At 41.5% G+C, this 25,598-nt stretch overlaps 1 protein-coding gene across 1 annotated transcript in view; it reads right to left on the reverse strand.

The window, feature by feature from the left end:
* lpgat1 (lysophosphatidylglycerol acyltransferase 1) overlaps window positions 1-25,284 on the reverse strand; it is a 93,921-nt gene extending 68,637 nt beyond the window's left edge. Inside the window, exons 1-2 of the mRNA XM_014143983.2 lie at window positions 24,758-25,284; window positions 23,143-23,394 (exon numbers count right to left, since the gene is read on the reverse strand). Of these exons, the coding sequence (XP_013999458.1) occupies window positions 23,143-23,380 (238 nt within the window). The 5' untranslated portion in view covers window positions 23,381-23,394; window positions 24,758-25,284. The remainder of the gene's footprint in view (window positions 1-23,142; window positions 23,395-24,757) is intronic.
* Between the last annotated feature and the right edge of the window lie 314 nt (window positions 25,285-25,598).

Below are 25,598 nucleotides of genomic sequence, written 5' to 3' on the forward strand. Positions count from 1 at the left end.
CACATATTTAGACACTGGTATTGTGCTGGATATAATGAGGTTGAAAAGTGGCAGAATAATCCTTTAATATTAAAACAAATAGAACATCCACACGGGCTTATATTAGGGTGAGGAAGTACATCCTCTCTACTGGAAAAGGCTGATCATGTGTTTATAGGCTACATCATTGATCACGTTACATCCTACGCACAAGTCACCAAGTTGTGAAACGGCAACACTGCAGACAGGTGTTGAGATTTGAAATGCTTTAATTACTTTTCGTATTCTTTGTTAGTGATCTGCTCCATAATTTTCCTCCCTCCCATCCATCCTGGAATCATAGAATGGGCACTCCTTCCACTCAGAGGGAAGACCAGTTAGCAGGCTCCAGTGACCGGTGTGATCTTCGACCTTGGGCTGGGTGATATGGCCTAAAAATCATCTCAATTTTGTCAAACTTACAATTAAAAAGGTCAAATGTACTGCATTAGTAACATACCTAGGCTAACATAAGCCTTCCACAACCATAAGACCCACTAATAATTTGATGTCTTTCAAGTCGATGAAAATGCCCTTTGTTACAAATGTAACCAGAACCATGCATAATGCACATTCCCTAATAATGACTAACTTCTTGAAGCAGGAATGAAAGAAAATGAACATGTCTCAAACACACTCTCAAGCACAACAAGTCCACATGCTATTGAGTAGCCCGCTAATATTTATACAGAACTGTGAAAAAGTATTTCCCCCCTTTCTGATTCTATATTTTTGCATATTTCTGATACTGAATGTTATCGGATCTTCAACCAAAACCGACTTGCCTTAATAGAATAAGCCATGTGTTCCGCTCTGTATCAAAGAATTCTACATGGAGAATGTCAGGCCATCCGTGAGCTGAAGCGCAGCAAGACAATGGTCCAAAACACAATCAAGTCTACATGAAAATGGTTAAAAAGCAACAAATTTGAAGTTTTGGAACAGCCTAGTCAAAAGTCCAGAACTAATCCCAATTGAGATGTGTCAGGACTTGAAACGAGCAGTTCATGCTTGAAAACCCACAAATGTCGCCGAGGTAATGCAGTTCTGCATGGAAGAGTGGGACAAAATTCCTCCACAGCGACGTGTGACTGATCAAGAACGACAGGATGGCATTTGGTTGGAGCCATTGCAGCTAAAGGTGGCAGAACCAGTTAGTGTAAGGGGGTAATTACTTTTTCACACATGGGCATTGGGTGTTGCATAACTTATTTAATTTATTTCATTATGTACACTTAAAAATATAAAATGCAACATGTAAAGTGTTGGTCCTATGTTTCATGAACTGATATAAAAGATCCCATAAAATGTTCCATACTCACAAAAAGCTTATTTATCTCAAATTTTGTGCACAAACTGGTTTACATCCCTGTTATAGAGAATTTCTCCTTCGCCAAGATAATCCATCCACCTAACAACTGTGGCATATAAAGAAGCTGATTAAACAGCATGATCATTACATAGGTGTGCATTGTGCTGGGGACAATAAAAGGCCACTAAAATGTGCAGTTGTCACAACACCAAGCCACAAATGTCTCAAGTTGAGGGAGCGTGCAATTGGCATGCTAAATGCAGGAACGTCAACCAGAGCGGTTGCCAGAGAATCTAAATGTTAATTTCTCTACCATCAGCCGCCTCCGTCATTTTACAGAATTTGGCAGTATGTCCACCGGCTTCACAACCGCAGACCACGTGAATGGCATCGTGTGGTCGAGCGGTTTGCTGATGTCAACGTTGTGAACAGAGTGCCCCATGGTGGTGGTGGGGTTAGGGTATGGGCAGGCATAAGCTACGGACAACGAACACAATTTGATTTTATCGATGGCAGTTTGAATGCACAGAGACACCGTGACGAGATCCTGAGGGCCATTGATCTGCCCCAAGCAACTCATGTTTCAACATAATGCACGGCCCCATGTCGCATGGATCTGTAAACAATTTCCGGAAGATGAAAGAAATCTGTTCGTCAGTGGCCTGCATACTCAGACATGTTATCCATTGAGTATGTTTGGGATTCTCTGGATCAAAGTGCACAACAGCATGTTCCAGGTCCAGCCAATATCCAGAAACTTTGCACAGCCATTTAAAAGTTGGAACACACTCCACAGACCTCAATCAACAGCCTGATCAACTCTATGCAAAGGAGATGACGCTCCGTTGCATGAGGGAAATGGTGGTCACAACAGATAGACTTGTTTTCTGATCCACGACCTTAACTATGATAAGCAACAGATACATATCTGTATTGCCAGCCATGGGAAATCCATAGATTAGGGCCTAATTTATATATTTAACATTGACTGATTTCCATATACGAACTGTAACGCAGTAAAATCTTTGAAATGTCGCATTTATATTTTAATTCTGTATAATTGTTTATTTGTTTACTCAGGTGCACTTGATCAGATATTAGGTTTTGGTTAAAGAACTGATAATGAAGCATAAATATGCAAAAGTAGATAAAATTAGAGGGGCAAATATTTTCACTGCACTGCATTTCAAGTTAAGCCAACTTGGATCTACAGTGCGGTCAGAAAGTATTTCGACACCTTGACTCTTTCCACATTGTTACGTTACAGCCTTATTCTAAAATGGGTTAAAACGTTTTTCTTCATCAATCTACATAATACATTGCAAATGTATTATAAAAAAAACATACATGTCACATTTTCATAAGTATTCAGACTCTTTACTCAGTACTCGGTTGAAGCATCTTTGGCAGTCTTCTTGGGTATGAAGCTACAATCTTGGCACACCTGTATTTGGGGAGTTCATCCCATTCTTCCCTGCAGATCCACTCAAGCTCGGTCAGATTGCAGTGACACTCCCCATATACAGCCATTTTCAGGTCTCTCCAGAGATGTTCGATCGGTTCAAGTCCGGCCTCTGGCTGGGCCACTCAAGGACATTCAGAGACTTAGTTGTGTGCTTAGGGTCACTGTCCTGTTGGAAGGTGAACCTTCGCCGCAGTCAAATGTCCTGAGCGCTCGGGAGCAGGTTTTCATCAAGGATCTCTGTACTTTGCTCTGTTCATCTTTCCCTCTATCCTGACTAGTCTCCCAGTCCCTGCAAAACATCCCCACAGCATGATGCTGCAACTGCTTGGCATTCAGGCCAAAGAGTTCAATCTTGGTTACATCAGACTAGAGGATCTTGTTTCTCATGGTCAGAGTCTTTATGGTGCTTTTTGGCAAACTCCAAGCGGGCAGTCATGTGCCTTTTACTGAGGAGTGGCTTCTGTCTGGCCACTACTATAAAGGCCAGATTGGTAGAGTGCTGCAGAGATGGTGGTCCTTCTGGAAGGTTCACCCATCTCTACAGAGGAACTCTATAGCTCTGTCAGTCACCACCAGGTTCTTGGTCACCTCCCTGACCAAGGCCCTTCTCCCCCGATTGCTCATTTTGGCCAGCTCTAGGTGGTTCCAAATTTCTTCCATTTTAGAAGGGAAGCCACTGTGTTTTTGGGGATCTTCAATGCTGCATACATTTTTGGTATCCTTCCCCAGATGTGCCGACAACCCTGTCTGAGCTATACGGACAATTCCTTCGTCTTCATGGCTTGGCTTTTGCGCTGATATGCACTGTCAACTGTGGGACCTTTTAATAGACAGGTGTGTGCCTTTCCAAATCATGACCAATCAATTGAATTTACCACCAGGTGGACTCCAATCAAGATGTAGAAACATCAAGGATGATAAATGGAACCAGGATGCACCTGAGCTCAATTTCGAGTCTAATAGCCTAGGGTCTGAATACTTATGTAAATAAGGTGTTTATCTTAAATACATTTGCAAAAATGTTGGGGCACTGTGTGTAGATTGATGAGGAAAATGTATTTAAATTCATTGCACTGTACTTGCTAGCTAACAAGGTAGAACAGTTGAATTGTTATAAACACACCCTTCTGTCCATCTTGAACTGTTGTTTGAACAGCATGCTAGCCTGTCCACTTTGTTCAGATGTTGAAATCAAGTGGCCTACCTTATTTCCCAGAATGCAAAATAGTTGCCAATAACTTATATTCAATTGTGTTTTATGCTAACTGCACATTTATAAAAACACAGACTAGCCACCTAGTATAATGGTCAAAATGCTGCTCGCCGTACGTGGATTTCATTGCTTCGCAAGACAAACTGAGTATTAACATTTCCAGAACCAATCTTAATTTCTACTCCCATTTTAGTAGTCTGCTCTGCGCGCAATTTGAGGAGTTGAGACGCAAAGAAAAAAGGAAACTTCCTTATTACAGTCAAATAAATGTCTCAATGTGTTTCGGAGTCCATATGACCGATTCTGTTGGACCAAACCTCAAAATGAAAATAGGAAGTTGAAACCTCTTTTCAGAAAGGAAGAAGTGATCTCATCTTTGACAGGGAAAACCTGCCCTAGAGCTATCATACATAGCTACTGGATCTCTGCCCAGTCAGTGCTGAGCAAATAAACTCTGCCAAACCCTCTTGCCTCATCTCTCCCATTAATGGAGTTTCTGTTAACAGGGTTAGCTGATTGAGTGAGGGAGGAGAAGAAGCATAAACTGTGGTTTTGGAGTTTATTTGGTTTCCTAGGAACGCCGAGACACCCATGAAGATAAAAACACACCCTCATCCACAGCAAGTCAGGAAGTCTTTACTCCCAAAATGCAACTCCCAATCTGCTCCAATGCTTGAAACCAACCCATTTAGACTTTTATTGGAGAAAATGGAATATCAGCTTTCACTGAGAATGCAGATGGACTTAGGCTCATAATTAAGTCCAACATTTGAGCAAAGACCTAGGTACAACATAATTTAAATTTTATACCAATGTGGCATAATTGATCTTTAACAGTTGGGCCTTAAAATATCACAATCTGAAATATTTCCTGCTTTTCAAATGGTTTCTGAAGCTAGGTTTCCAGCCAATTGGCAGATTTACCATTTGAATATTCTAAAACCAGCATAAAGAAAATATGCACATTTTTCCCACCAGTGTTGTTTCTACCAAACGGACTTGCTGCAGATTAAAATCGCTGCTTGATGACAATGCACAGTGTACTTTTTCTTAAGGTTTCATGTACCAAATAAAACCGTAACAAAAATTGTTGCGTTAAATAGCAAATGTGCCTACTCTGGTCTTGGCATGTGCGCTCTAGACAAATGCTCGCTGATACAGTACGGGTAGGCGAGTCTACATGACGAGATTACGGATAAGTGAGAGAATTTTTATTTGTCAAAACGGCAGTCAAGCATCGATCATTATGTCACCAGAACAAGACCTTCACTAATTACTGGAACGGAGCATAAAAGATGACCATGCACTTTCAACACTGAGGTTCGTCATAACTTAATCTGTAGCATAATAAACTGCATGGTTTCCCGACTCGTAGTGGGAGGACCACACACACACTATATCATAACGTGACTCCAAGTTTACTTCAATATGATGGTTATATCAATATTTGCACATAAAAAGGGATTTCACCGCCACTTCAATTTACCGACACAAAAAGACTACAACCATGAGGAACGAAAAATGGTTTAAATTTAAAGATATTTACGGTTTAACTTCATTCGCAGAAAAACAGTGGATGGAAACGTGGTTTAAGATGGTGAAATAGTCGCCTCTAGTTCCTCTGTCGGTTTTCAATTAATGATAGAAATGCCTCAAGCTTAGTACAACGGTCTTAACCTATTATAAACCAAAATAAAGTATTACTCCATTGTTAATGTACACGAGTCTAGTAAAGAAAGGATACACAGTGCTTTCGGAAAGTATTCAGACGCTTTACTTTTTCCACTTTGTAACAGCCTTATTCTAAAACGGATTAAAAACATGTTTTTCCTCAAAACGACAATACCCCATAATGAAAGTGAAAACAGGTTTTTGAAAATTAATGGCAAAAGTACCACTCAAAAGTTGACACCTATTAATTCAAGAGTAGTTCTTTAATTGTACTACCATTTGATTTTTTTTTACTGTAGAATAACAGTGAAGACATCACAACTATGAAATAACATCTGGAATCATGTAGTAAACAAAAAGTGTTAAACAAATCAATATATTTCATAGATTCAAAGTAGCCACCCTTGGCCTTGACAGCTTTGCACACTTGGCATTCCCTCAACAAGCTTCATGAAAAACGCTCCTCCAACAGTCTTGGAGTTCCCACATATGCTGAACACTGGTTGGCTGCTTTTCCATCAATCTGCGGTCCAATTTATCACAAACAATATCAATTGGGTTGAGGTAGGGCGATTGTGGAGGCCAGGTCATCTGATGAAGCACTCCATCACTCTGCTTATTGGTCAAATAGCCCTTACACAACCTGAAGGTGTGTTTTGGGTCACTGTCCTGTTGAAAAACAAATGATAGTGGGACTAAGTGCAAACCAGATGGGATGGCGTATCCCTGCAGAATAGTGTGGTAGCCATGCTGGTTAACCTGTTAGGGCTAGGGGGCAGTATTGACACGGCTGGATAAAAAAAACGTACCCGATTTAATCTGGTTACTACTCCTGCCCAGTAACTAGAATATGCATATAATTATTGGCTTTGGATAGAAAACACCCTAAAGTTTCTAAAACTGTTTGAATGGTGTCTGAGTATAACAGAAGTCATATGGCAGGCCAAAACCTGAGAAGATTCCATGCAGGAAGTGGCCTGTCTGACAAGTTGTGTTTCATCTGGGCTCCTTTTATTGAAGACTTAGGATCTTTGCAATAACGTGACACTTCCTACGGCTCCCATAGGCTCTCAGAGCTCGGGAAAAAGCTGAAGGATATCGAGGCAGGCTCTGGCTGAAACACATTATCGCATTTGGCAAGTGGCCGCTCAGAGTACTGTGGGCTTAGGCGCGTGCCCGAGTCGACCGAATGCTTTATTTTCTTTCCTCTGTTTACCTAAATGCAGATTCCCGGTCGGAATATTATCGCTTTTTTATGAGAAAAATGGCATAAAAATTGATTTTAAACAACTGTTGACATGCTTCGAAGTACGGTAATGGAATATTTAGAATTTGTTTGTCACGAATTGCGCCATGCTCGTCACCCTTATTTAGCCTTTCGGATAGTGTCTTGAACGCACGAACAAAACGCCGCTGTTTGGATATAACTATGGATTATTTTGAACCAAACCAACATTTGTTATTGAAGTAGAAGTCCTGGGAGTGCATTCTGACGAAGACAGCAAAGGTAATAACATTTTTCTTATAGTAAATCTGACTTTTCTGAGTGCTAAACTTGCTGGGTGTCTAAATAGCTAGCCCTGTGATGCCGGGCTATCTACTGAGAATATTGCAAAATGTGCTATCACCGAAAAGCTATTTTAAAAATCGGACATATCGAGTGCATAGAGGAGTTCTGTATCTATAATTCTTAAAATAATTGTTATGCTTTTTGTGAACGTTTATCGTGAGTAATTTAGTAAATTCACCGGCAGTGTTCGGTGGGAATGCTAGTCACATGCTAATGTAAAAAGCTGGTTTTTGATATAAATATGAACTTGATTGAACAAAACATGCATGTATTGTATAACATAATGTCCTAGGGTTGTCATCTGATGAAGATCAAAGGTTAGTGCTGCATTTAGCTGTGGTTTGGGTTTATGTGACATATGCTAGCTTGAAAAATGGGTGTCTGATTATTTCTGTCTGGGTACTCTGCTGACATAATCTAATGTTTTGCTTTCGTTGTAAAGCCTTTTTGAAATCGGACAGTGTGGTTAGATTAACGAGAGTCTTGTCTTTAAAATGCTGTAAAATAGTCATATGTTTTTGCATTTCTAAGGTTTTTGAATAACGCGCCACGGGATTACACTGGCTGTTACGTAGGTGGGACGATTTGGTTCCACCTATCCTAGAGAGGTTAAGTGTGCCTTGAAATCTAAATAAATTACTGACTGTGTCACCAGCAAAGCACCGCCCACACCGCCATTCTTCACAGTGGGAACCACACATGCAGAGATCTGTTCACCTACTCTGCGTCTCACAAAGACACAGCGGTTGGAACCAAAAATCTCCAATTTGGACTCATCAGACCAAAGGACAGATTTCCACCGGTCTAATGTCCATTGCTCGTGTTTCTTGGCCCAAGCAAGTCAGTTATTTTTATTGGTGTCGTTTAGTAGTGGTTTCTTAGCAGCAATTAGACCATGAAGGCCTGATTCACGCAGTCTCCTCTGAACAGTTGATGTTGAGATGTGTGTTACTTGAACTCTGTGAAGCATTTATTTGGACTGCAATCTGAGGCGCAGTTAACTCTAATGAACTTATCCTCTGCAGCAGAGGTAACTCTGGGTCTTCCTTTCCTGTGGCGGTCCTCATGAGAGCCTGTTTCATCATAGCGCTTGATGGTTTTTGCGACTACACTTTGAAAGTGCTTGACATTTTCCGGATTGACTGACCTTCATGTCTTAAAGTAATGGTCTGTCGTTTCTCTTTGCTTATTTGATCCGTTCTTGCCATAATAAGGACTTGGGTTTATTTACCAAAATAGGGCTCTCTTCTGTATACCACCCCTACCTTGTTACAACAACTGATTGGCTCAAAACCCATTAAGGAAAGACATTCCACAAATGTACTTTTAACAAGGCACACCTGTTAATTGAAATGCATTCCAGGTGACTACCTCATGAAGCTGGTTGAGAATGCCAAGTGTGTGCAAAGCTGTCAACAAGGCAAAAGGTGGATACTTTGAAGAATCTCAAATATATTTTGATTTGTGTACTACATGATTCCATATGTGTTATTTCATAGTTGATGTCTTCACTATTATTCTACAATGTAGAAAATAGTGCAAATAAATAAAAAGCCTGGAATGAGTAGGTGTCCAAACTTTTGACTGGTACTGTAACTTAAGTATTCAGACCCTTTGCTATGAGACTCGAAATTGAGCTCAGGTGCATCCTGTTTCTACGATCATCCTTGAGATGTTTCTACAACTTGGAGTCCACGTGTAGAAAATTCAAATGATCAGACATGATTTGAAAAAGACATACCTGTCTATATAAGTTCCCACAGTTGACAGTGCATGTCAGAGCAAAAACCAAGCCATGAGGACGAAGGAATTGTCCCATAGAGCTCTGAGACAGGATTGTGTCAAGGCACAGATCTGGGGAAGGGTACCAAAACATTTCCGCAGAATTGAAGTCCCAGAGAACAAAGTGGCCTCCATCATTCTTAAATGGAAGAAGTTTGGAACCACCAAGACTCTTCCTAGAGCTGGCTGCCCAGCCAAACTGAGCAATCGGGGGAGAAGGACCTTGGTCAGGGAGGTGACCAAGAACCTAATGGTCACTCTGACAAAGCTCCAGAGTTCCTCTGTGGAGATGAACCTTCCAGAAGTACAACCATCTCTGCAGCACTCCACCAATCAGGCCTTTATGGTAGTGGCCAAATGCCACGGATGCCACTCATTAAAAAAAGGCACGACAGCCCACTTGGAGTTTGCCAAAAGGCACCTTAAGGACTCTCCGGCCATGAGAAACAAGATTCTCCAGTCTGATGAAACCAAGATTGAACTCTTTGGCCTGAAGGCCAAGCGTCACGTCTGGAGGAAACCTGGCACCATCTCTACGGTGAAGCATGGTGGTGGCAGCATCATGCTGTGGACTGGCAGACTAGTCAGGTTCGAGAGAAAGATGAACGGAGAAAAGTACAGAGATCCTTGAAGAAAACCTGCTCCAGATCACTCAGGACCTCAAACTGGGTCAAAGGTTCACTTTCCAACAGGACAACAACCCAAAGCACACAGCCAAGACAACGCAAGAGTGGCTTCGGGACAAGTCTCTGAATGTCCTTAAGTGGCCCAGCCAGAGCCCATACTTGAACCCGATCAAACATCTCTGGAGAGACCTGAAAATAGCTGTGCAGCGTTGCTCCCCATCCAACCTGACAGAGCTTCAGAGGATCTGCAGAGAAGAAATGGGAGAAACGCAACAAAACCAGGTGTGCCAAGCTTGTAGCGCCATACCCAATAAGACTCGAAGCTGTAATCATCGCAGGCAAAGGAGCTTCAACAAAGTAAAGGGTCTGAATACTTGTATAAATGTGATATTTTTTATAAATTAGCAAAATAAATATTTTTTTTTTTAAACAGTTTTTGCTTTGTCATTATGGGGTATTGTGTGTAGATTGATGAGGAAAACAAACAACTTATTCAATTTTAGAATAAGGGTGTAACGTAACAATTTGGTGGGTGCTTATATTTATCCTGTTTCACAAGTACATGTACAACTCCCCCACCGAAACACCCTTGGACGGTCGGATCATGACTAGGGTCAGCCATGATCACTGTTATTATTTTTTTTTATTCTTCGAGCTCTGTCAAATTGATTATAGATCATTGCTAGACAACCATTTTCAGGTCTTGCCATAGATTTAACCTGTTAGGGCTAGGGGGCAGTATTGACACGGCTGGATAAAAACGTACCCGATTTAATCTGGTTACTACTCCTGCCCAGTAACTAGAATATGCATATAATTATTGGCTTTGGATAGAAAACACTCCAAAGTTTCTAAAACTGTTTGAATGGTGTCTGTGTATAACAGAAGTCATATGGCAGGTCAAAACCTGAGAAGATTCTGTACAGGAAGTACCCTGTCTGACCATTTCTTGGCCTTCTTTGCCATCTCTATCCATTACAAAGGATCTCTGCTGTTACGTGACACTTCCTACGGCTGCCATGGGCTCTCAGAAGGCGGCAAAAAAGCTGAATCGTGGCTTTGCAGGCTCTGGCTGAAAAAAAGTAGTGCGTTTGGGTAGTGGCTGGTTACAGTACTGTGAGACTCAGGCGCGTGCCCGCGTCGACAGAATGCTTTGTTTTCTTTCCTCTGTTTACCTAAACGGAGATTCCCGGTCGGAATATTATCGCTTTTTTTACGAGAAAAATGGCATAAAAATGGATTTTAAAACAGCGGTTGACATGCTTCGGAGTACGGTAATGGAATATTTCGAATTTTTTTGTCACGAATTGCGCCATGCTCGTCACCCTGATTTACCATTTCGGATAGTGTCTGGAACGCACGAACAAAACGCCGCTATTTGGATATAACGATGGATTATTTTGGACCAAACCAACATTTGTTATTGAAGTAGCAGTCCTGGGAGTGCATTCTGACGAAGACAACAAAGGTAATCAAACTTTTGTAATAGTAAATCGGAGTTTGGTCAGGGCTAAACTTGGTGGGTGTCTAAATGGCTAGCCGTGATGGCTGGGCTATCTACTGAGAATATTGCAAAATGTGCTTTCACCGAAAAGCTATTTTAAAAAAAAATCGGACACCTCGATTGCACAAAGGAGTTCTGTATCTATAATTCTTAAAATAATTATGCTTTTTGTGAACGTTTATCGTGAGTAATTTAGTAAATTGTTAGTAAATTCCCCGGAAGTTTGCGGGGGGTATGCTAGTTCTGAACGTCACATGCTAATGTAAAAAGCTGGTTTTTGATATAAATATGAACTTGATTGAACAAAACATGCATGTATTGTATAACATAATGTCCTAGGTGTGTCATCTGATGAAGATCAAAGGTTAGTGCTGCATTTAGCTGCGGTTTGGGTTTATGTGACATTATATGCTAGCTTGAAAAATGGGTGTCTGATTATTTCTGTCTGGGTACTCTGCTGACATAATCTAATGTTTTGCTTTCGTTGTAAAGCCTTTTTGAAATCGGACAGTGTGGTTAGATTAACGAGAGTCTTGTCTTTAAAATGCTGTGAAATAGTCATATGTTTGAGAAATTGAAGTAATAGCATTTCTAAGGTATTTGAAAATCGCGCCACGGGATTCAACTGCCTGTTGCGTAGGTGGGACGAATTCGTCCCGCCTAGCCCAGAGAGGTTAAGTAAATTTAAGTCAAAACTGTAGCTCGGCCACTCAGAAACAATCCCCGTCTTCTTGGTAAGTAACTCCTGTGTAGATTTGGCATTTTGTTTTAAGTTAAAGTCCTGCTTTAAGGTGAATTCATCTCCCAGTGTCTGGGATTTTGCCTGTGCTCAATTCGGTTTCATTTTTATCCTGAAAAACTCCCCGGTCCTTAACGATTACAAGCACACCCATAACATGATGCAGCCACCACTATATTTATTTTATTATTTTTACCCCTAGGTGCGCCCTTCTTTGCAAGGCATTGGAAGACCTCCCTGGTCTTTGTGGTTGAACCGGTGTTTGAAATTCACTGCTCGACTGAGGGACTTTACAGATAAAGTTGTGTGGGGTACAGCGATGAGGTAGTCATTCAACAACCATGATAAACACCATTATTGCACAGAGAGTCCATGCAAATTAGACCCATTTTACTCCTCTTTAGGCTAGCCATAACAAAAGGGGTTGAGTACTTATTAACTCAAGACATTTCAGTGGTTATTTTTAATTAGTAAAATAAATTCCACTGACATTACAGGGTATTGTATGTAGGCCAGTGACAAAAACTCAATTCAATCCATTCTAAATTTCAGCCTGTAAGACAATTTTTTTTAAAGTCAAGGGGTGTGAATACTTTGAAGGCACTGTAGGATGTTGAAATTATCTAGTGGTTGGGAGAGTGGTAAAAATAAACAGGTCCAGATCTTAGACACACTGCACCACAACGTATAATTTCAAAATTATGTCAAATTTCTACTGCCCTCACTTTTCTCCCAAACACGCTACTTTCCCGAAATTGTCTTTTAACCAGGCGTAGATAAGTGACAGTAATTATGTTGACAAGGACTTGAGTGGCTGTAGCAATGAGTCACGCAAGATACTACGAATCATGGCAGCTTAGCAGTCATTTACCTGTTCCTTAAAGTAACAGACCTGTAAGTAAATACTGACGTTGTGTAAACATTAACATGTGGGGGATGGGGCATGACGAAGACAGGAAAACCCCAGTTGTGCATAGGCAGTTCTGTCACAGACTCCAACAAGGTACTATCCCAGTAGTTCAGCAAGCTCTTAGCTTACCTGCCTTGGTACAGGGGTAACCTCATCTGCAATACGCTCAGCAAGCTCTTAGCTTACCTGCCTTGGTACAGGGATAACCTCACCTGCAATACGCTCATCAGGGTCCCATTACACATAAGTTGCAAAAACAAGCCCAGGTGTTCTATAAGCAGACGCCTGTGTATTATTTATCAGCAGGCCTTGTTCATTACTTGGTAAGGATTTTGCTCTGAGATCAACGTGGCTCCCAGACACACAATTGAAAGGAGGGAACGAACATGTAAAGAGTGCCGAGGGGAAAAACACACCTAGTGCCATCAGAAAGTATTCAGCCCCTTTGATTTTTCTCCACATTGTTACGTTACAGCCTTATTCTAAAATTGATTCCACTGTTTTGTTCATCAATCTACACACAAAATAATGACGAAGCAAAAATGGGTTTGGAAATGTTTGCACATGATAAAAAAACTGAAACATCACATAAGTATTCAGACCCTTTACTCAGTACTTTGCTGAAGCACCATTGGCAGTGATTACAGCCTCGAGTCTTCTTGGGTATGACACGACAAGCTTGGCACACCTGTATATGGGGAGTTTCTCCCATTCTTATCCGCAGATCCTCTCAAACGCCGTCAGGTTGGATGGAGAGAGCGCTGCACAGCTATTTTCAGGTCTCTCCAGAGATGTTTGATCGGGTTCAAGTTCAGGCTCTGGTTGGGCCACTCATGGACATTGAGACATGTCCCGAAGCCAACTCTGCATTGGCTTGGCTGCGTGCTGAGGGTCATTGTCCTGTTGGAAGGTGAATCTTGGCCCCAGTCTGAGGTCATGAGCAGGTTTTCGTCAAGGTCTCTACTTTTCTCCGTTCATCTTTCCCTCAATCCTGACTCAAAAACATCCCCACAGCATGATGCTGCCACCACTCTTGACCGTAGGGATGGTGCCAGGTTTCTGCCAGACGAGATGCTTGGCATTCATGCCAAAGAGTTCAATCTTAGTTTCATCAGACAAGAGAATCTTGATTCTCATGGTCAGAGTCCTTTAGGTTCCTTTTGGCAAACTCCAAGTGGGCTGTCATGTGCATTTTACAGAGGAGTGGCTTCCGTCTGGCCACTCTACCATAAAGGCCTGATTGGTGGAGTGCTCCAGAGATGGTTGTCCTTCTGGAAGGTTCTCCCATCTCCACAGAGGAACTCTGGAGCTCTGTCAGAGTGACCATTGTTATTATGGGGTTTTGTGCATAGATTGATGAGGAAAACAAAAATGTAATCCATTAAAAAAATATATATATTATAAAGGCTGTAATGTAAAAAAAAAAAGTTCTGGAAAAAGTAGGCTGAATACTTTCCGAAAGCACTGTATATCAAAGTTATTACACACGCTGTACTATACAGACTTCCATACTATTTGAGCATGTGATAAGACAGGAAGCAGCAGTGTCCGTAACAAAAATTGTGCGTATTATAATTGCCTTCATAAAAGTATGCATACCCCTTGACTTATTCCACATCTTGTTGCATTACAGCCCAAACTCAAAGGATTAAATTGCCTTTTTCCACACACATACACACTACCCCATAAAGACAAAGTGAAAACATGTTTAGAAATGTTTGCAATTTTATTGAAACCGAAATATAGAAATCTCTACTACATAAGTATTCACACCCCTTTGCTATGACACTCCAACTTGAGCTCAGAGGCATCCAATTTCCTTTGATGATCCTTAAAATGATAGATAGAATTGTGAAGAGGCATATAGCTGGGGGAAGGACATAAAACAATTTCTAAAGTGTTGAAAGTTTAAGAGCACAGTGGTCTCCATCATTGGGAAATTGAAAAAAATATGGAACAAACTGAGCAACCTGTCAAGAAGGAACTTGGTCAGGGAGGTGACCAAGAACCCAATGACCACTCTGACAGAACTACAGTTCTGTAGTTCCTTGGCTGAGATGGGAGAAAGGTCTCCACAGAACTTCACCAATTTGGGCTTCATGGGAGAATGGCCAGATGGAAGCCCCTCCTGAGATAAAGGAACATGACAGCACACTTGGAGTTTACAAAAAGGAACGTGAAAGACAGAGCATAAGAGAAATTATTATGTGGTGTGAGAAAAATTACTATTTTTGCCTGAATGCAAAAGCATTATGTATGGAGAAACACAGGCACAGCTCAGCATGGTGGCATCATCATGCTATGGGGATGCTTTTCAGATGTAAGGACTGGAAGACAGCTAATGATAGAGAGAACAATTAATGCAGCCAAATAAGGGCAAATCCTTAATGAGAACCTGATTCAGAGTGCAAACAACCTCAGACTGGAACGAAGATTTACGTTCCAACAGGACAATGACCAAGCATATAGCCTAAGCAACACTGATATGGGTTTAAAACAAGAACGTTAAAGTCCTTGAGTGGCCCAGCCAAAGCCCAGACTTGAATCCCATTGAAAATCAGTAGAAAGATTTGAAGACTGCTGTTCACTGCCACTCCCTTTTTAACTTCATTGGGATAGGGGGCAGCAATGGGAAGTTTGGATGAAAAGCGTGCCCAGAGTAAACTGCCTGTTTCTCAGGCCCAGAAGCTAGAATATAATTAGTAGATTTGGATAGAAAACACTCTAAAAAGTTTCCAAAACTGTTAAAATAATGTCTGAGTATAACAGAACTCATATGGCAGGCAAAAACCTGAGAAGATTCCATGCAGGAAGTGGCCTGTCTGACAATTTGTAGTTCTTCTGTTGCATCTCTATCGAAATTACAGCATCTGTGCTGTTACGTGACACTTTAAGGCTTCCATTGGCTCTCTAAAGCCTTCAGAAAGCGGAATGACGCATCTCCTGTCTCTGGGCAAAGTACAGCAGCAGAGTTTGTAAGTGGTCTGCCTGGGGACAGTGAGACTGGAGATGCGCGTTCATGAGACCTCGCCATTTTTTTCTTTCACTCTTTGAATGAATACAACGTTGTCCAGTTGGAATATTATCGCTATTTTATGAGAAAAATAGCATAAAAATTGATTTTAAACGGCATTTGACATGTTTCTATGTACGGTAATGGAATATTTTGAATTCTTTTGTCACGAAATGCACTCGCACGTTACCCTTCGGATAGTGACCTGAACGCAAGAACAAAACGGAGGTATTTGGATATAACTATGGATTATTTGGAAGCAAAACAACATTTGTTGTTGAAGTAGAAGTCCTGGGAGTGCATTCTGACAAAGAACAGCAAAGGTAATCCAATTTTTCTAATAGTAATTGTGAGTTTAGGTTGCCCCGACGTTGGCGGGTGTCTGAATAGCTAACCTGTGATGGCTGAGCCATGTACTCAGAATATTGCAAAATGTGCTTTCGCCGAAAAGCTATTTTAAAATCTGACATAGCGTTTGCATAAAGGAGTTCTGTATCTATAATTCTTAAAATAATTACGTATTTTGTCAACGTTTATAATGAGTAATTTAGTAAATTCACCGGAAGTTTTCAGTGGGTATGCTAGTTCTGAACATCACATGCTAATGTAAAAAGCTGTTTTTCGATATATGAACTTGATTGAACAAAACATGCATGTATTGTATAACATAATGTCCTAGGAGTGTCATCTGATGAAGATCATCAAAGGTTAGTGCTGCATTTAGCTGTGGTTTGGGTTTATGTGACAAATATGCTTGCTTGGAAAATGGCTGTGTGATTATTTTTGGCTATGTACTCTCTTGACATAATCTAATGTTTTGCTTTCGCTGTAAAGCCTTTTTGAAATCGGACAATGTGGTTGGATTAACGAGAGTCTTATCTTTCAAATGGTGTAAAATAGTCATATGTTTGAGAAATTGAAGTTATAGCATTTGAGGTATTTGTATTTCGCGCCACGCCATTCCACTGGCTGTTGAATAGAGTGGGACGCTAACGTCCCACCTAGCCCAGAGAGGTTAACAAGAAGTGTATCTTTAATCGTATGTTTAACACTTGTATCTTTCATCAATGTTTATGATGAGTATTTCTGTAATTTGATGTGGCTCTCCGCATTTTCACCAGATGTTTTGTTTGAGACAATGCATTTCTGAACATAAAGCACCAATTTCAAATGAGGTTTTTGGACATAATGTTGACCTTTATAGAACAAAACATTTGTCTAACATGGAGTCCTGGGAGTGCCATCCGGTGAAGATCAAAGGTTAGTGATTAATTTTAATGCTATTTCTGACTTTTGTGACACCTCTCCTTCTTTGGAAAATGGCTGTATGGTTTTCTGTGGCTAGGCGCTGACCTAACATAATCACATGGCGTGCTTTTGCCGTAAAGCCTTTTTGAAATCGGACACTGTGGCTGGATTAACAAGAAGTTACTTTAAAATGGTGTATAATACTTTTATGTTGGAGGAATTTTAATTGTGGGATTTCTGTTTGAATTTGGCGCCCTGCAATTTCACTGGCTGTTGGCGAGGTGGGACGCTAGCGTCCCAAACGATCCCAGAGAGGTTTTAACTTAACAGAGCTTGAGAAAATCTCCACAAGGAGGAATGGGAGAAAATCCAGATGTGCAAAGCTGATACAGACACACCCAAGATGACTCAAAGCTGTCATTGCAGCCAGAAGTGCTTCTACAAAATATTGAGTCAGGGGTGTGGATACTTATGTAAACTCAGCAAAAAAATAAACATCCCTTTTCAGGACCCTGTCTTTCAAAGATATTTGGATTTTTACGAATTAACTTCACAGATCTTCATTGTAAAGGGTTTAAACACTGTTTCCCAAGCTTGCGCAATGAACCATAAACAATTAATGAACATGCACCTGTGGAACGGTCGTTAACTTTTTTGGGATGGGGGCAGCATTCGGAATTTTGGATGAAAAGCGTGCCCAAAGTAAACTGCCTGCTACTCAGGCCCAGAAGCTAGGATATGCATATAATTGGTAGATTTGGATAGAAAACACTTTAAAACATTTCCAAAACTGTTAAAAATAATGTCTGTGAGTATAACAGAACTGACATGGCAGGCGAAAACCTGAGGAAAATCCATCCAGGAAATGGCTGTTTTTCCATTGAAAGCCTATCCACCATACAAAGACTTATATTTTTAATTTTATTTCACCTTTATTTAACCAGGTAGGCAAGTTGCGAACAAGTTCTCATTTACAACTGCGACCTGGCCAAGATAAAGCAAAGCAGTTCGACACATACAACAACAGAGTTACACATGGAGTAAAACAAACATACAGTCAATAACACAGTAGAAAAATAAGTCTATATACAATGTGAGCAAATGAGGTGAGATAAGGGAGGTAAAGGCAAAAAAGGCCATGGTGGCAAAGTAAATACAATATAGCAAGTAAAACACTGGAATGGTAGATTTGTAGTGGAAGAAAGTGCAAAGTAGAAATAGAAATAATGGGGTGCAAAGGAGCAAAATAAATAAATACAGTAGGGGAAGAGGTAGTTGTTTAGGCTAAATTATAGATGGGCTATGTACAGGTGCAGTGATCTGTGAGCTGCTCTGACAGCTGGTGCTTAAAGCTAGTGAGGGAGATAAGTGTTTCCAGCTTCAGAGATTTTTGTAGTTCGTTCCAGTCATTGACAGCAGAGAACTGGAAGGAGAGACGGCCAAAGGAGGAATTGGCTCTGGGGGTGACCAGAGATATACCTGCTGGAGCGCGTGCTACAGGTGGGTGCTGCTATGGTGACCAGCGAGCTGAGATAAGGGGGGACTTTACCTAGCAGGGTCTAGTAGATGACCTGGAGCCAGTGGGTTTGGCGACGAGTATGAAACGAGGGCCAGCCAACGAGAGCGTACAGGTCGCAGTGGTGGGTAGTATATGGGGCTTTGGTGACAAAACGGATGGCACTGTGATACACTGCATCTAGTTTATTGAGTAGGGTATTGGAGGCTATTTTGTAAATGACATCGCCGAAGTCGAGGATCGGTAGGATGGTCAGTTTTACGAGGGTATGTTTGGCAGAATGATTGAAGGATGCTTTGTTGCGAAAAAGGAAGCCGATTCTATATTTAATTTTTGATTGGAGATGTTTGATGTGAGTCTGGAAGGAGAGTTTACAGTCTAACCAGACACCTCGGTATTTGTAGTTGTCCACATATTCTAAGTCTGAACCGTCCAGAGTAGTGATGCTGGACGGGCGGGCAGGTGCGGGCAGCGATCGGTTGAAGAGCATGCATTTAGTTTTACTTGTATTTAAGAGCAGTTGGAGGCCACGGAAGGAGAGTTGTATGGCATTGAAGCTCGTCTGGAGGGTTGTTAACACAGTGTCCAAAGAAGGGCCAGAAGTATACAGAATGGTGTCGTCTGCGTAGAGGTGGATCAGAGACTCACCAGCAGCAAGAGCGACATCATTGATGTATACAGAGAAAAGAGTTGGCCCAAGAATTAAACCATGTGGCACCCCCATAGAGACTGCCAGAGGCCCGGACAACAGGCCATCCGATTTGACACATTGAACTCTATCAGAGAAGTAGTTGGAGAACCAGGCGAGGCAATCATTTGAGAAACCAGGGCTACTGAGTCTGCCGATGAGGATGTGGTGATTGACAGAGTTGAAAGCCTTGGCCAGGTCAATGAATACCGCAGCACAGTATTGTTTCTTATCGATGACCCTTATTACTTATGACCCAGTTCACGATCCCTATGGCTTCCACTACATGTGGCCAGTCTTTAGGCATTGTTTCAGGCTTTTACTCTGAAAAATGAGGGAGAAACACCACTCAATGAGAGGACAGTGGAAATTTCCAGACACGAGTCCTGCACGTGACCAGGAGCGCGCCTTTGTTTTTCCTTGTCTATTGACTAAGCTATTGTCCGGTTGAAATATGATTATTTATGTCAAAAACAACCTTAGGATTGATTATAAACATCGTTTGACATGTTTCTACGAACTTCTATGATACTTTTCAGATTGTGTGTCTGCCTGCTGTGACCGCGCTTTGTTCCAATGGATTACTTAACAAAACGCACCAACAAAATGGAGGTTTTTGGACATAAAGAGGGACATTATCGAACAAAACGAACATGTATTGTGTAACATGGAGTCTTGGGAGTGCAACCATATGAAGATCAAAGGTAAGTGATTCATTCTATCACTATTTCTGACTTTTGTTACTCCTCTACTTGGCTGGTTACTGTTTGTAATGATTTGCCTGCTGGGCGCTGCCCTCAGATAATCGTATGGTATGGTATGCTGCAAGGAGGCATGAGGACTGCAGATGTGGCCAAGGCAATAAATTGCCGTGTCCGTACTGCAAGACGCCAAAGACAGCGCTACAGGGAGACAGGACGGGCAGCTGATTGTACTTGCAGTGGCAGACCACGTGTAACACCTGCACAGGATCGGTACATCTGAACATTACACCTGCCTGCGGGACAGGATGGCAACAACAACTGCCCGAGTTACACCAGGAAGGCACAATCCCTTTATCAGTGCTCAGACTGTCTGTAATAGGCTGAGAGAGGCTGGACTGAGGGCTTGTAGGCCTGTTTTAACCTCTATGGGCTATGTGGGACGCAAGCGTCCCACCCCTGGTACACCCAATCAACAACAGGTGAAATATCAAGAGCGCCAAATTTGAAAACAATTAAATGTCATAATGTCAAACATACAACTATCTTACACCCTTTGAAAGATAAACATCTCCTTAATCTAACAACGTTGTCCGATTTCAAAAAGGCTTTACGGCAAAAGCATAAAGTTAGATTATGTTAGGAGAGTACATTGACAATAGCTGTGTGTAATGTTTTGTCAATTCAAAGACAGGCGTCACCAAAAGCAGAAAACCAGCTAAAATGATGCACTAACCTTTGACAATCTCCATCAGATGACACTCCTAGGACATTATGTTAGACAATGCATGCATTTTTTGTTCTATCAAGTTCATATTTATATCCAAAAACAGCGTTTTACTATGGCGTTGATGTTGAGGAAATCGTTTCCCTCCAATAACCGCCAGTCAAGCACCACAACAAATTAAATAATTACTATTCGAAAACATTGGTAAAATATTATATTGTCATTCAAAGAATTATAGATTTACATCTCTTGAACGCAACCGGATTGCCAGATTTAAAAATAACCTTACTGGGAAATCACACTTTGCAATAATCTGAGCACTGCGCCCAGAAAAATACGCTTTGCGATACTGACTAACCGCCATGTTGGAGAGATCTAAAATCGAAAATACTATGTAAATAATCCATTACCTTTGATTCTCTTCATCAGATGTCACTTCCAGGAATCCCAGGTCCATAACAAATGTAGTTTTGTTCGAAAAAGCTCATAATTTATGTCCAAAAAGCTCCGTGTTGTTAGCACATGATCTATGCCAGCCGGACTTCTCGTCATGAACGAGGGGGAAAAAAATATTTACGTTCGTTCAAACATGCCAAACATTGTATAGCATAAATCATTAGTGCCTTTTTCAACCAGAACATGAACAATATTCAAGGCGAACGATTGGATTCTCTTTTAAAACGAGAGTACCCAACATGAACTCGCGCGTCAGAGTCTAATCGGCCACCACCGTTCCAAGGCTCTTGTTCGTTCAGTTCTCACAGTATAAGACTCAAAACACTTTCTAAAGACTGGTGACATCTAGTGGAATCCATAGGAAGTGCTCAACAATTAATAAGCCCCTGTGTTTCAATGGCATAGGCTTAAAGGTAATTCAACACATCAGGTATCCACTTCCTGTCAGAATTTGTCTCAGGGTTTTGACTGCCATATGAGTTCTGTTATACTTAGACACCATTCAAACAGTTTTAGAAAATTCAGAGTGTTTTCTAGCCAAACCTGAACAATAATATGCATATTCTAGCTTCTGAGTTGGTGTAGGAGGCAGTTAAAAATCGGCACATATTTTTTTCAAAATTCTCAATACTGCCCCCTAGCCCCAACAGGTTTTAAGGCAGGTCCTCACCAGACATCACCCGCAACATCGCAGATGGGCACAAACCCACCGTCGCTGAACCAGACAGGACTGGCAAAAAGTGCTCTTCACTGACAGGTCGCGATTTTGTCTCACCAGGGGTGATGGTCTGATTCATGTTTATTATCGAAGGAATGACCGTTACACTGACGCCTGTACTCTGGAGCAGGATCGATTTGGAGGTGGAGGGTCCGTCATGGTCTGGGAAGGTGTGTCACAGCATCATCGGACTGAGCTTGTTGTCATTGCAGGCAATCTCAATGCTGTGCATTACAGGGAAGACATCCTCCTCCCTCATGTGGTACCCTTCCTGCAGGCTCATCCTGACATGACCCTCCAGCATGACAACGCCACCAGCCATACTGCTCGTTCTGTTCGCGATTTCCTGCAAGACAGGAATGTCAGTGTTCTGCCATGGCCAGCAAAGAGCCCGGATCTCAATTCCATTGAGCACGTCTGGGATCTGTTGGATCAGAGGGTGAGGGCTAGGGCCATTCCCCCCAGAAATGTCCGGGAACTTGCAGGGGCCTTGGTGGAAGAGTGGGGTAACATCTCACAGCAAGAACTGGCATATCTGGTGCAGTCCATGAGGAGATGCACTGCGGTATTTAATGCAGCTGGTGGCCACAGTAGGTACGGACTGTTACTTTTGACCCCCCCTTTGTTCAGGGACACATTGTTCCATTTCTGTTCGTCACAGGTCTGTGGAACTTGTCCAGTTTATGTCTCAGTTGTTGAATCTTGTTATGTTCATACCAATACTTACACATGTTAAGTTTGCTGAAAATAAACGCAATTGACAGTGAGGACGTTTCTTTTTTTGCTTTGTTTAAATGAGATATCTATTTCATTTACAGTACATTGACAAAAATGTTTAAAAAAATGACATGTTTTCACTTTGTCATTATTGGGTAGTGTGTGTAATTGGCTGATATATTTTTTTATTTAATCCATTTTGATTTCAGTCTAACAAAATGTGGAATAAGTCAAAGGGTATGAATACTTTCTGAAGGCACTGTAGGTCTAACATTTACAAGTAGGTGTACATGACCTCTTCCTAGTTCCTACAGACAGTAGCTATTGGTCTTGCACTTGAGGTACAACCATCCTGAAAGGGGATGAGGTAATCATTGAAAAAGGTTGTTGTCTTCAATACCTTGATTACAATGATCCCACCACACCAGTCTGAACCATGTAGGCTAATGACCAATAGTGCTTGTGTCCACCATACCCTTTGCATTCATAGCTATCCTCAGTTTCAACCACAACTGAGCCAAGGAAAAGCATGTTGTGTGGCAGCTTACCTGTATAGCCTGCAACCCAGCCCCACAGTGACACCATTGCCAACATCCATTTGAACATTATTCCTTCAATGAGCCAGAAATAGCGACTGTCCATTATTCTCAGAGGTTGAAGAAGAATGCAGTAGAGGCAATACGAAGGGATTGCTACACAGTTATTGATGAACACAAAGATGAAACGAAGGAAGGCGTTCAAGAGTACCCAGCCCAGTTTGCGGGCGCCTTCTAGAAGCTGTGCCATACTGATACACACTCCTGTAGAAAGAGGGAGAAAACCAGTAAGCTAGCTAGTAAATACATTTCAGACAGGTGCATTGCTAAATGTGTGTAAAAACTTGACATTGACAAGTAAACATGGCTAGCTAAGACTATCACACTAAGCTAGCTAATACATGTAGTTGGCTTCAAATATTGTTTGGTCGTTCTAAATTGGAGAGCATAGACTACAAGCTAGGTAAAAGTGACGTTTAGACACCTGAAAATGGAAGCAGTCTTTCTAGAGACTAGGCTCATTATCACATTTTAAACAGGTGTAGACCTTAGAGTGAAATTATTACTTACAAGCCCTGGAACAACAATTCAGTTAAGAAAAATAAATAAGTGCTAAGAAAGTATTCACTAAAATACACTGGGGGAAAAATGCTGTATACAGGGTGGGTCAATGCAAATAATCCGGGTAGCCATTTGATTAGCTGTTCAGTAGTGTTATGGCTTGGGGGTAGAAGCTGTTTAGAAGCATCTTGGACCTAGACTTGGCGCTCCGGTACCGCTTGCCGTGCGGTAGCAGATAGACCAGTCTATGACTAGGGTGGCTGGAGACTGACAATGTTTAGGGCCTTCCTCTGACACCACCTGGTATAGAGGTCCTGGATGACAGGAAGCTTGGCCCCAGTGATGTACTGGGCCGTACGCACTACCTTCTGTATCCATGTACCAGCAATCGGTTTAATAGCTACACAAGATTCTACGTTACATAGTTAATGTCAATATCATTGTGCAGGACTCAGGACGAATACCGCCGGGTTCAAATCACATCACTAGTCCAACTCATAGGAGACCAGCCAAAAGTGGAGGTCTATGCATTGAATGAATGAACATACACCGTTTTCTGCGTCCAGTGGTTCCCATAACTAGCTAGTTAGCTATTGAGATATAAATAACATTCATAATAATAATAATAATAATAAAGCCATTAGTAATTACATTAACGATAGCTAACTTTGTGTTGGAATCTTGACCCAGGAAAGAAAGTCAACCAGTTGGCTAGCTAATTTTAGCCCAGGTACTCTGACTGAACCAAGCGGCAAACCTATCCACAAAAACTAGTTAGCCAGCTAGTAACGTTAGACCAGTAGTTTATGTAAGTAACTAGTTATAGGTACAACGGTTTTTACAACGCCGCATGGATAACCGCGTTACGGCTAATGTTACCTGGCTAGCTAACTAATAAGCCAACGCCGCCGCTACTCACAACATGCTATGCCATTTCAATTGGTTTTAAGTACATTTTGTACAAATTCCGTGCCAATCATGTCTTACTAGTTAACGTTAGCTAGTAAATCAAATCACGGTCGGAGGTTTGTCAGCTAAACATAAATGTTCTTATCATCCTACTCACCCAATCTTACTATCACTCCGTCCAAATGCCGGACGATAAAACCAGCCAGCTAAGGTTAGAGATAGCTGGCTTAAAATGGATGAATACCAAGTCACATGTATTTAGTTAACATGTTAGATCATTCAACGTTGAGTAATACATCATCCTGTCTATGTGCCGTTCAGACTCCGGTCAGGGTTAGCTAGACGCTTTCCATGTACTGTAACGTCTTCTTTAGCGTTGCAGGGTTGTTCTCAATCAATGGCACTAGAATAATTCCATCGATGCAACATCAGTTAGCTAGCTAACGTTAGTAGATAGCAAGCAGGATAGCCAGGCATCAGCTTCAGCCCTTGCGTCTCTTTTAATCCAAATGCAACAATCCCTTGATGAAAGAGCCATATAACACGCCTTTATTGTTTTAATGCAAAGGCGGCCGCGTTTCAGTTTGTACATCGGGTGATGTTGAATAGATTCCGCTCTCTGCTCCTCCAGCTTGTAAAATCCGTTCGATTATATCTAGCTATTTATGCACTGCAGCGGCCACCAGAGGAGAATCTCTGTCGTTCTTCTTCTTCGGGATTATGTTGGCGGATTGCATCCAATTTAAACTGCACCCCCCTGCCACCTACTGTACTGGAGTGTGAGGCCATTCACGGTCTATATACACATTTATTTGTGTTAAGGTACAATACAATTGGGGAAAGGGAAAACTTACACTGCCAACTATTAGCCTTTTAAAATTAAACAATATTTATATAACAAAAAAACTAACAAAGAAACACCCCATTACACTATTTATCCCCTCTAATCCTTCTCCAGACCAAAGGTCTGGGAGGACAGAACAATACCAATCAACACC

The sequence above is a fragment of the Salmo salar genome, chromosome ssa15 (assembly GCF_905237065.1).
Source record: "Salmo salar chromosome ssa15, Ssal_v3.1, whole genome shotgun sequence".
NCBI lineage: Eukaryota > Metazoa > Chordata > Actinopteri > Salmoniformes > Salmonidae > Salmo > Salmo salar.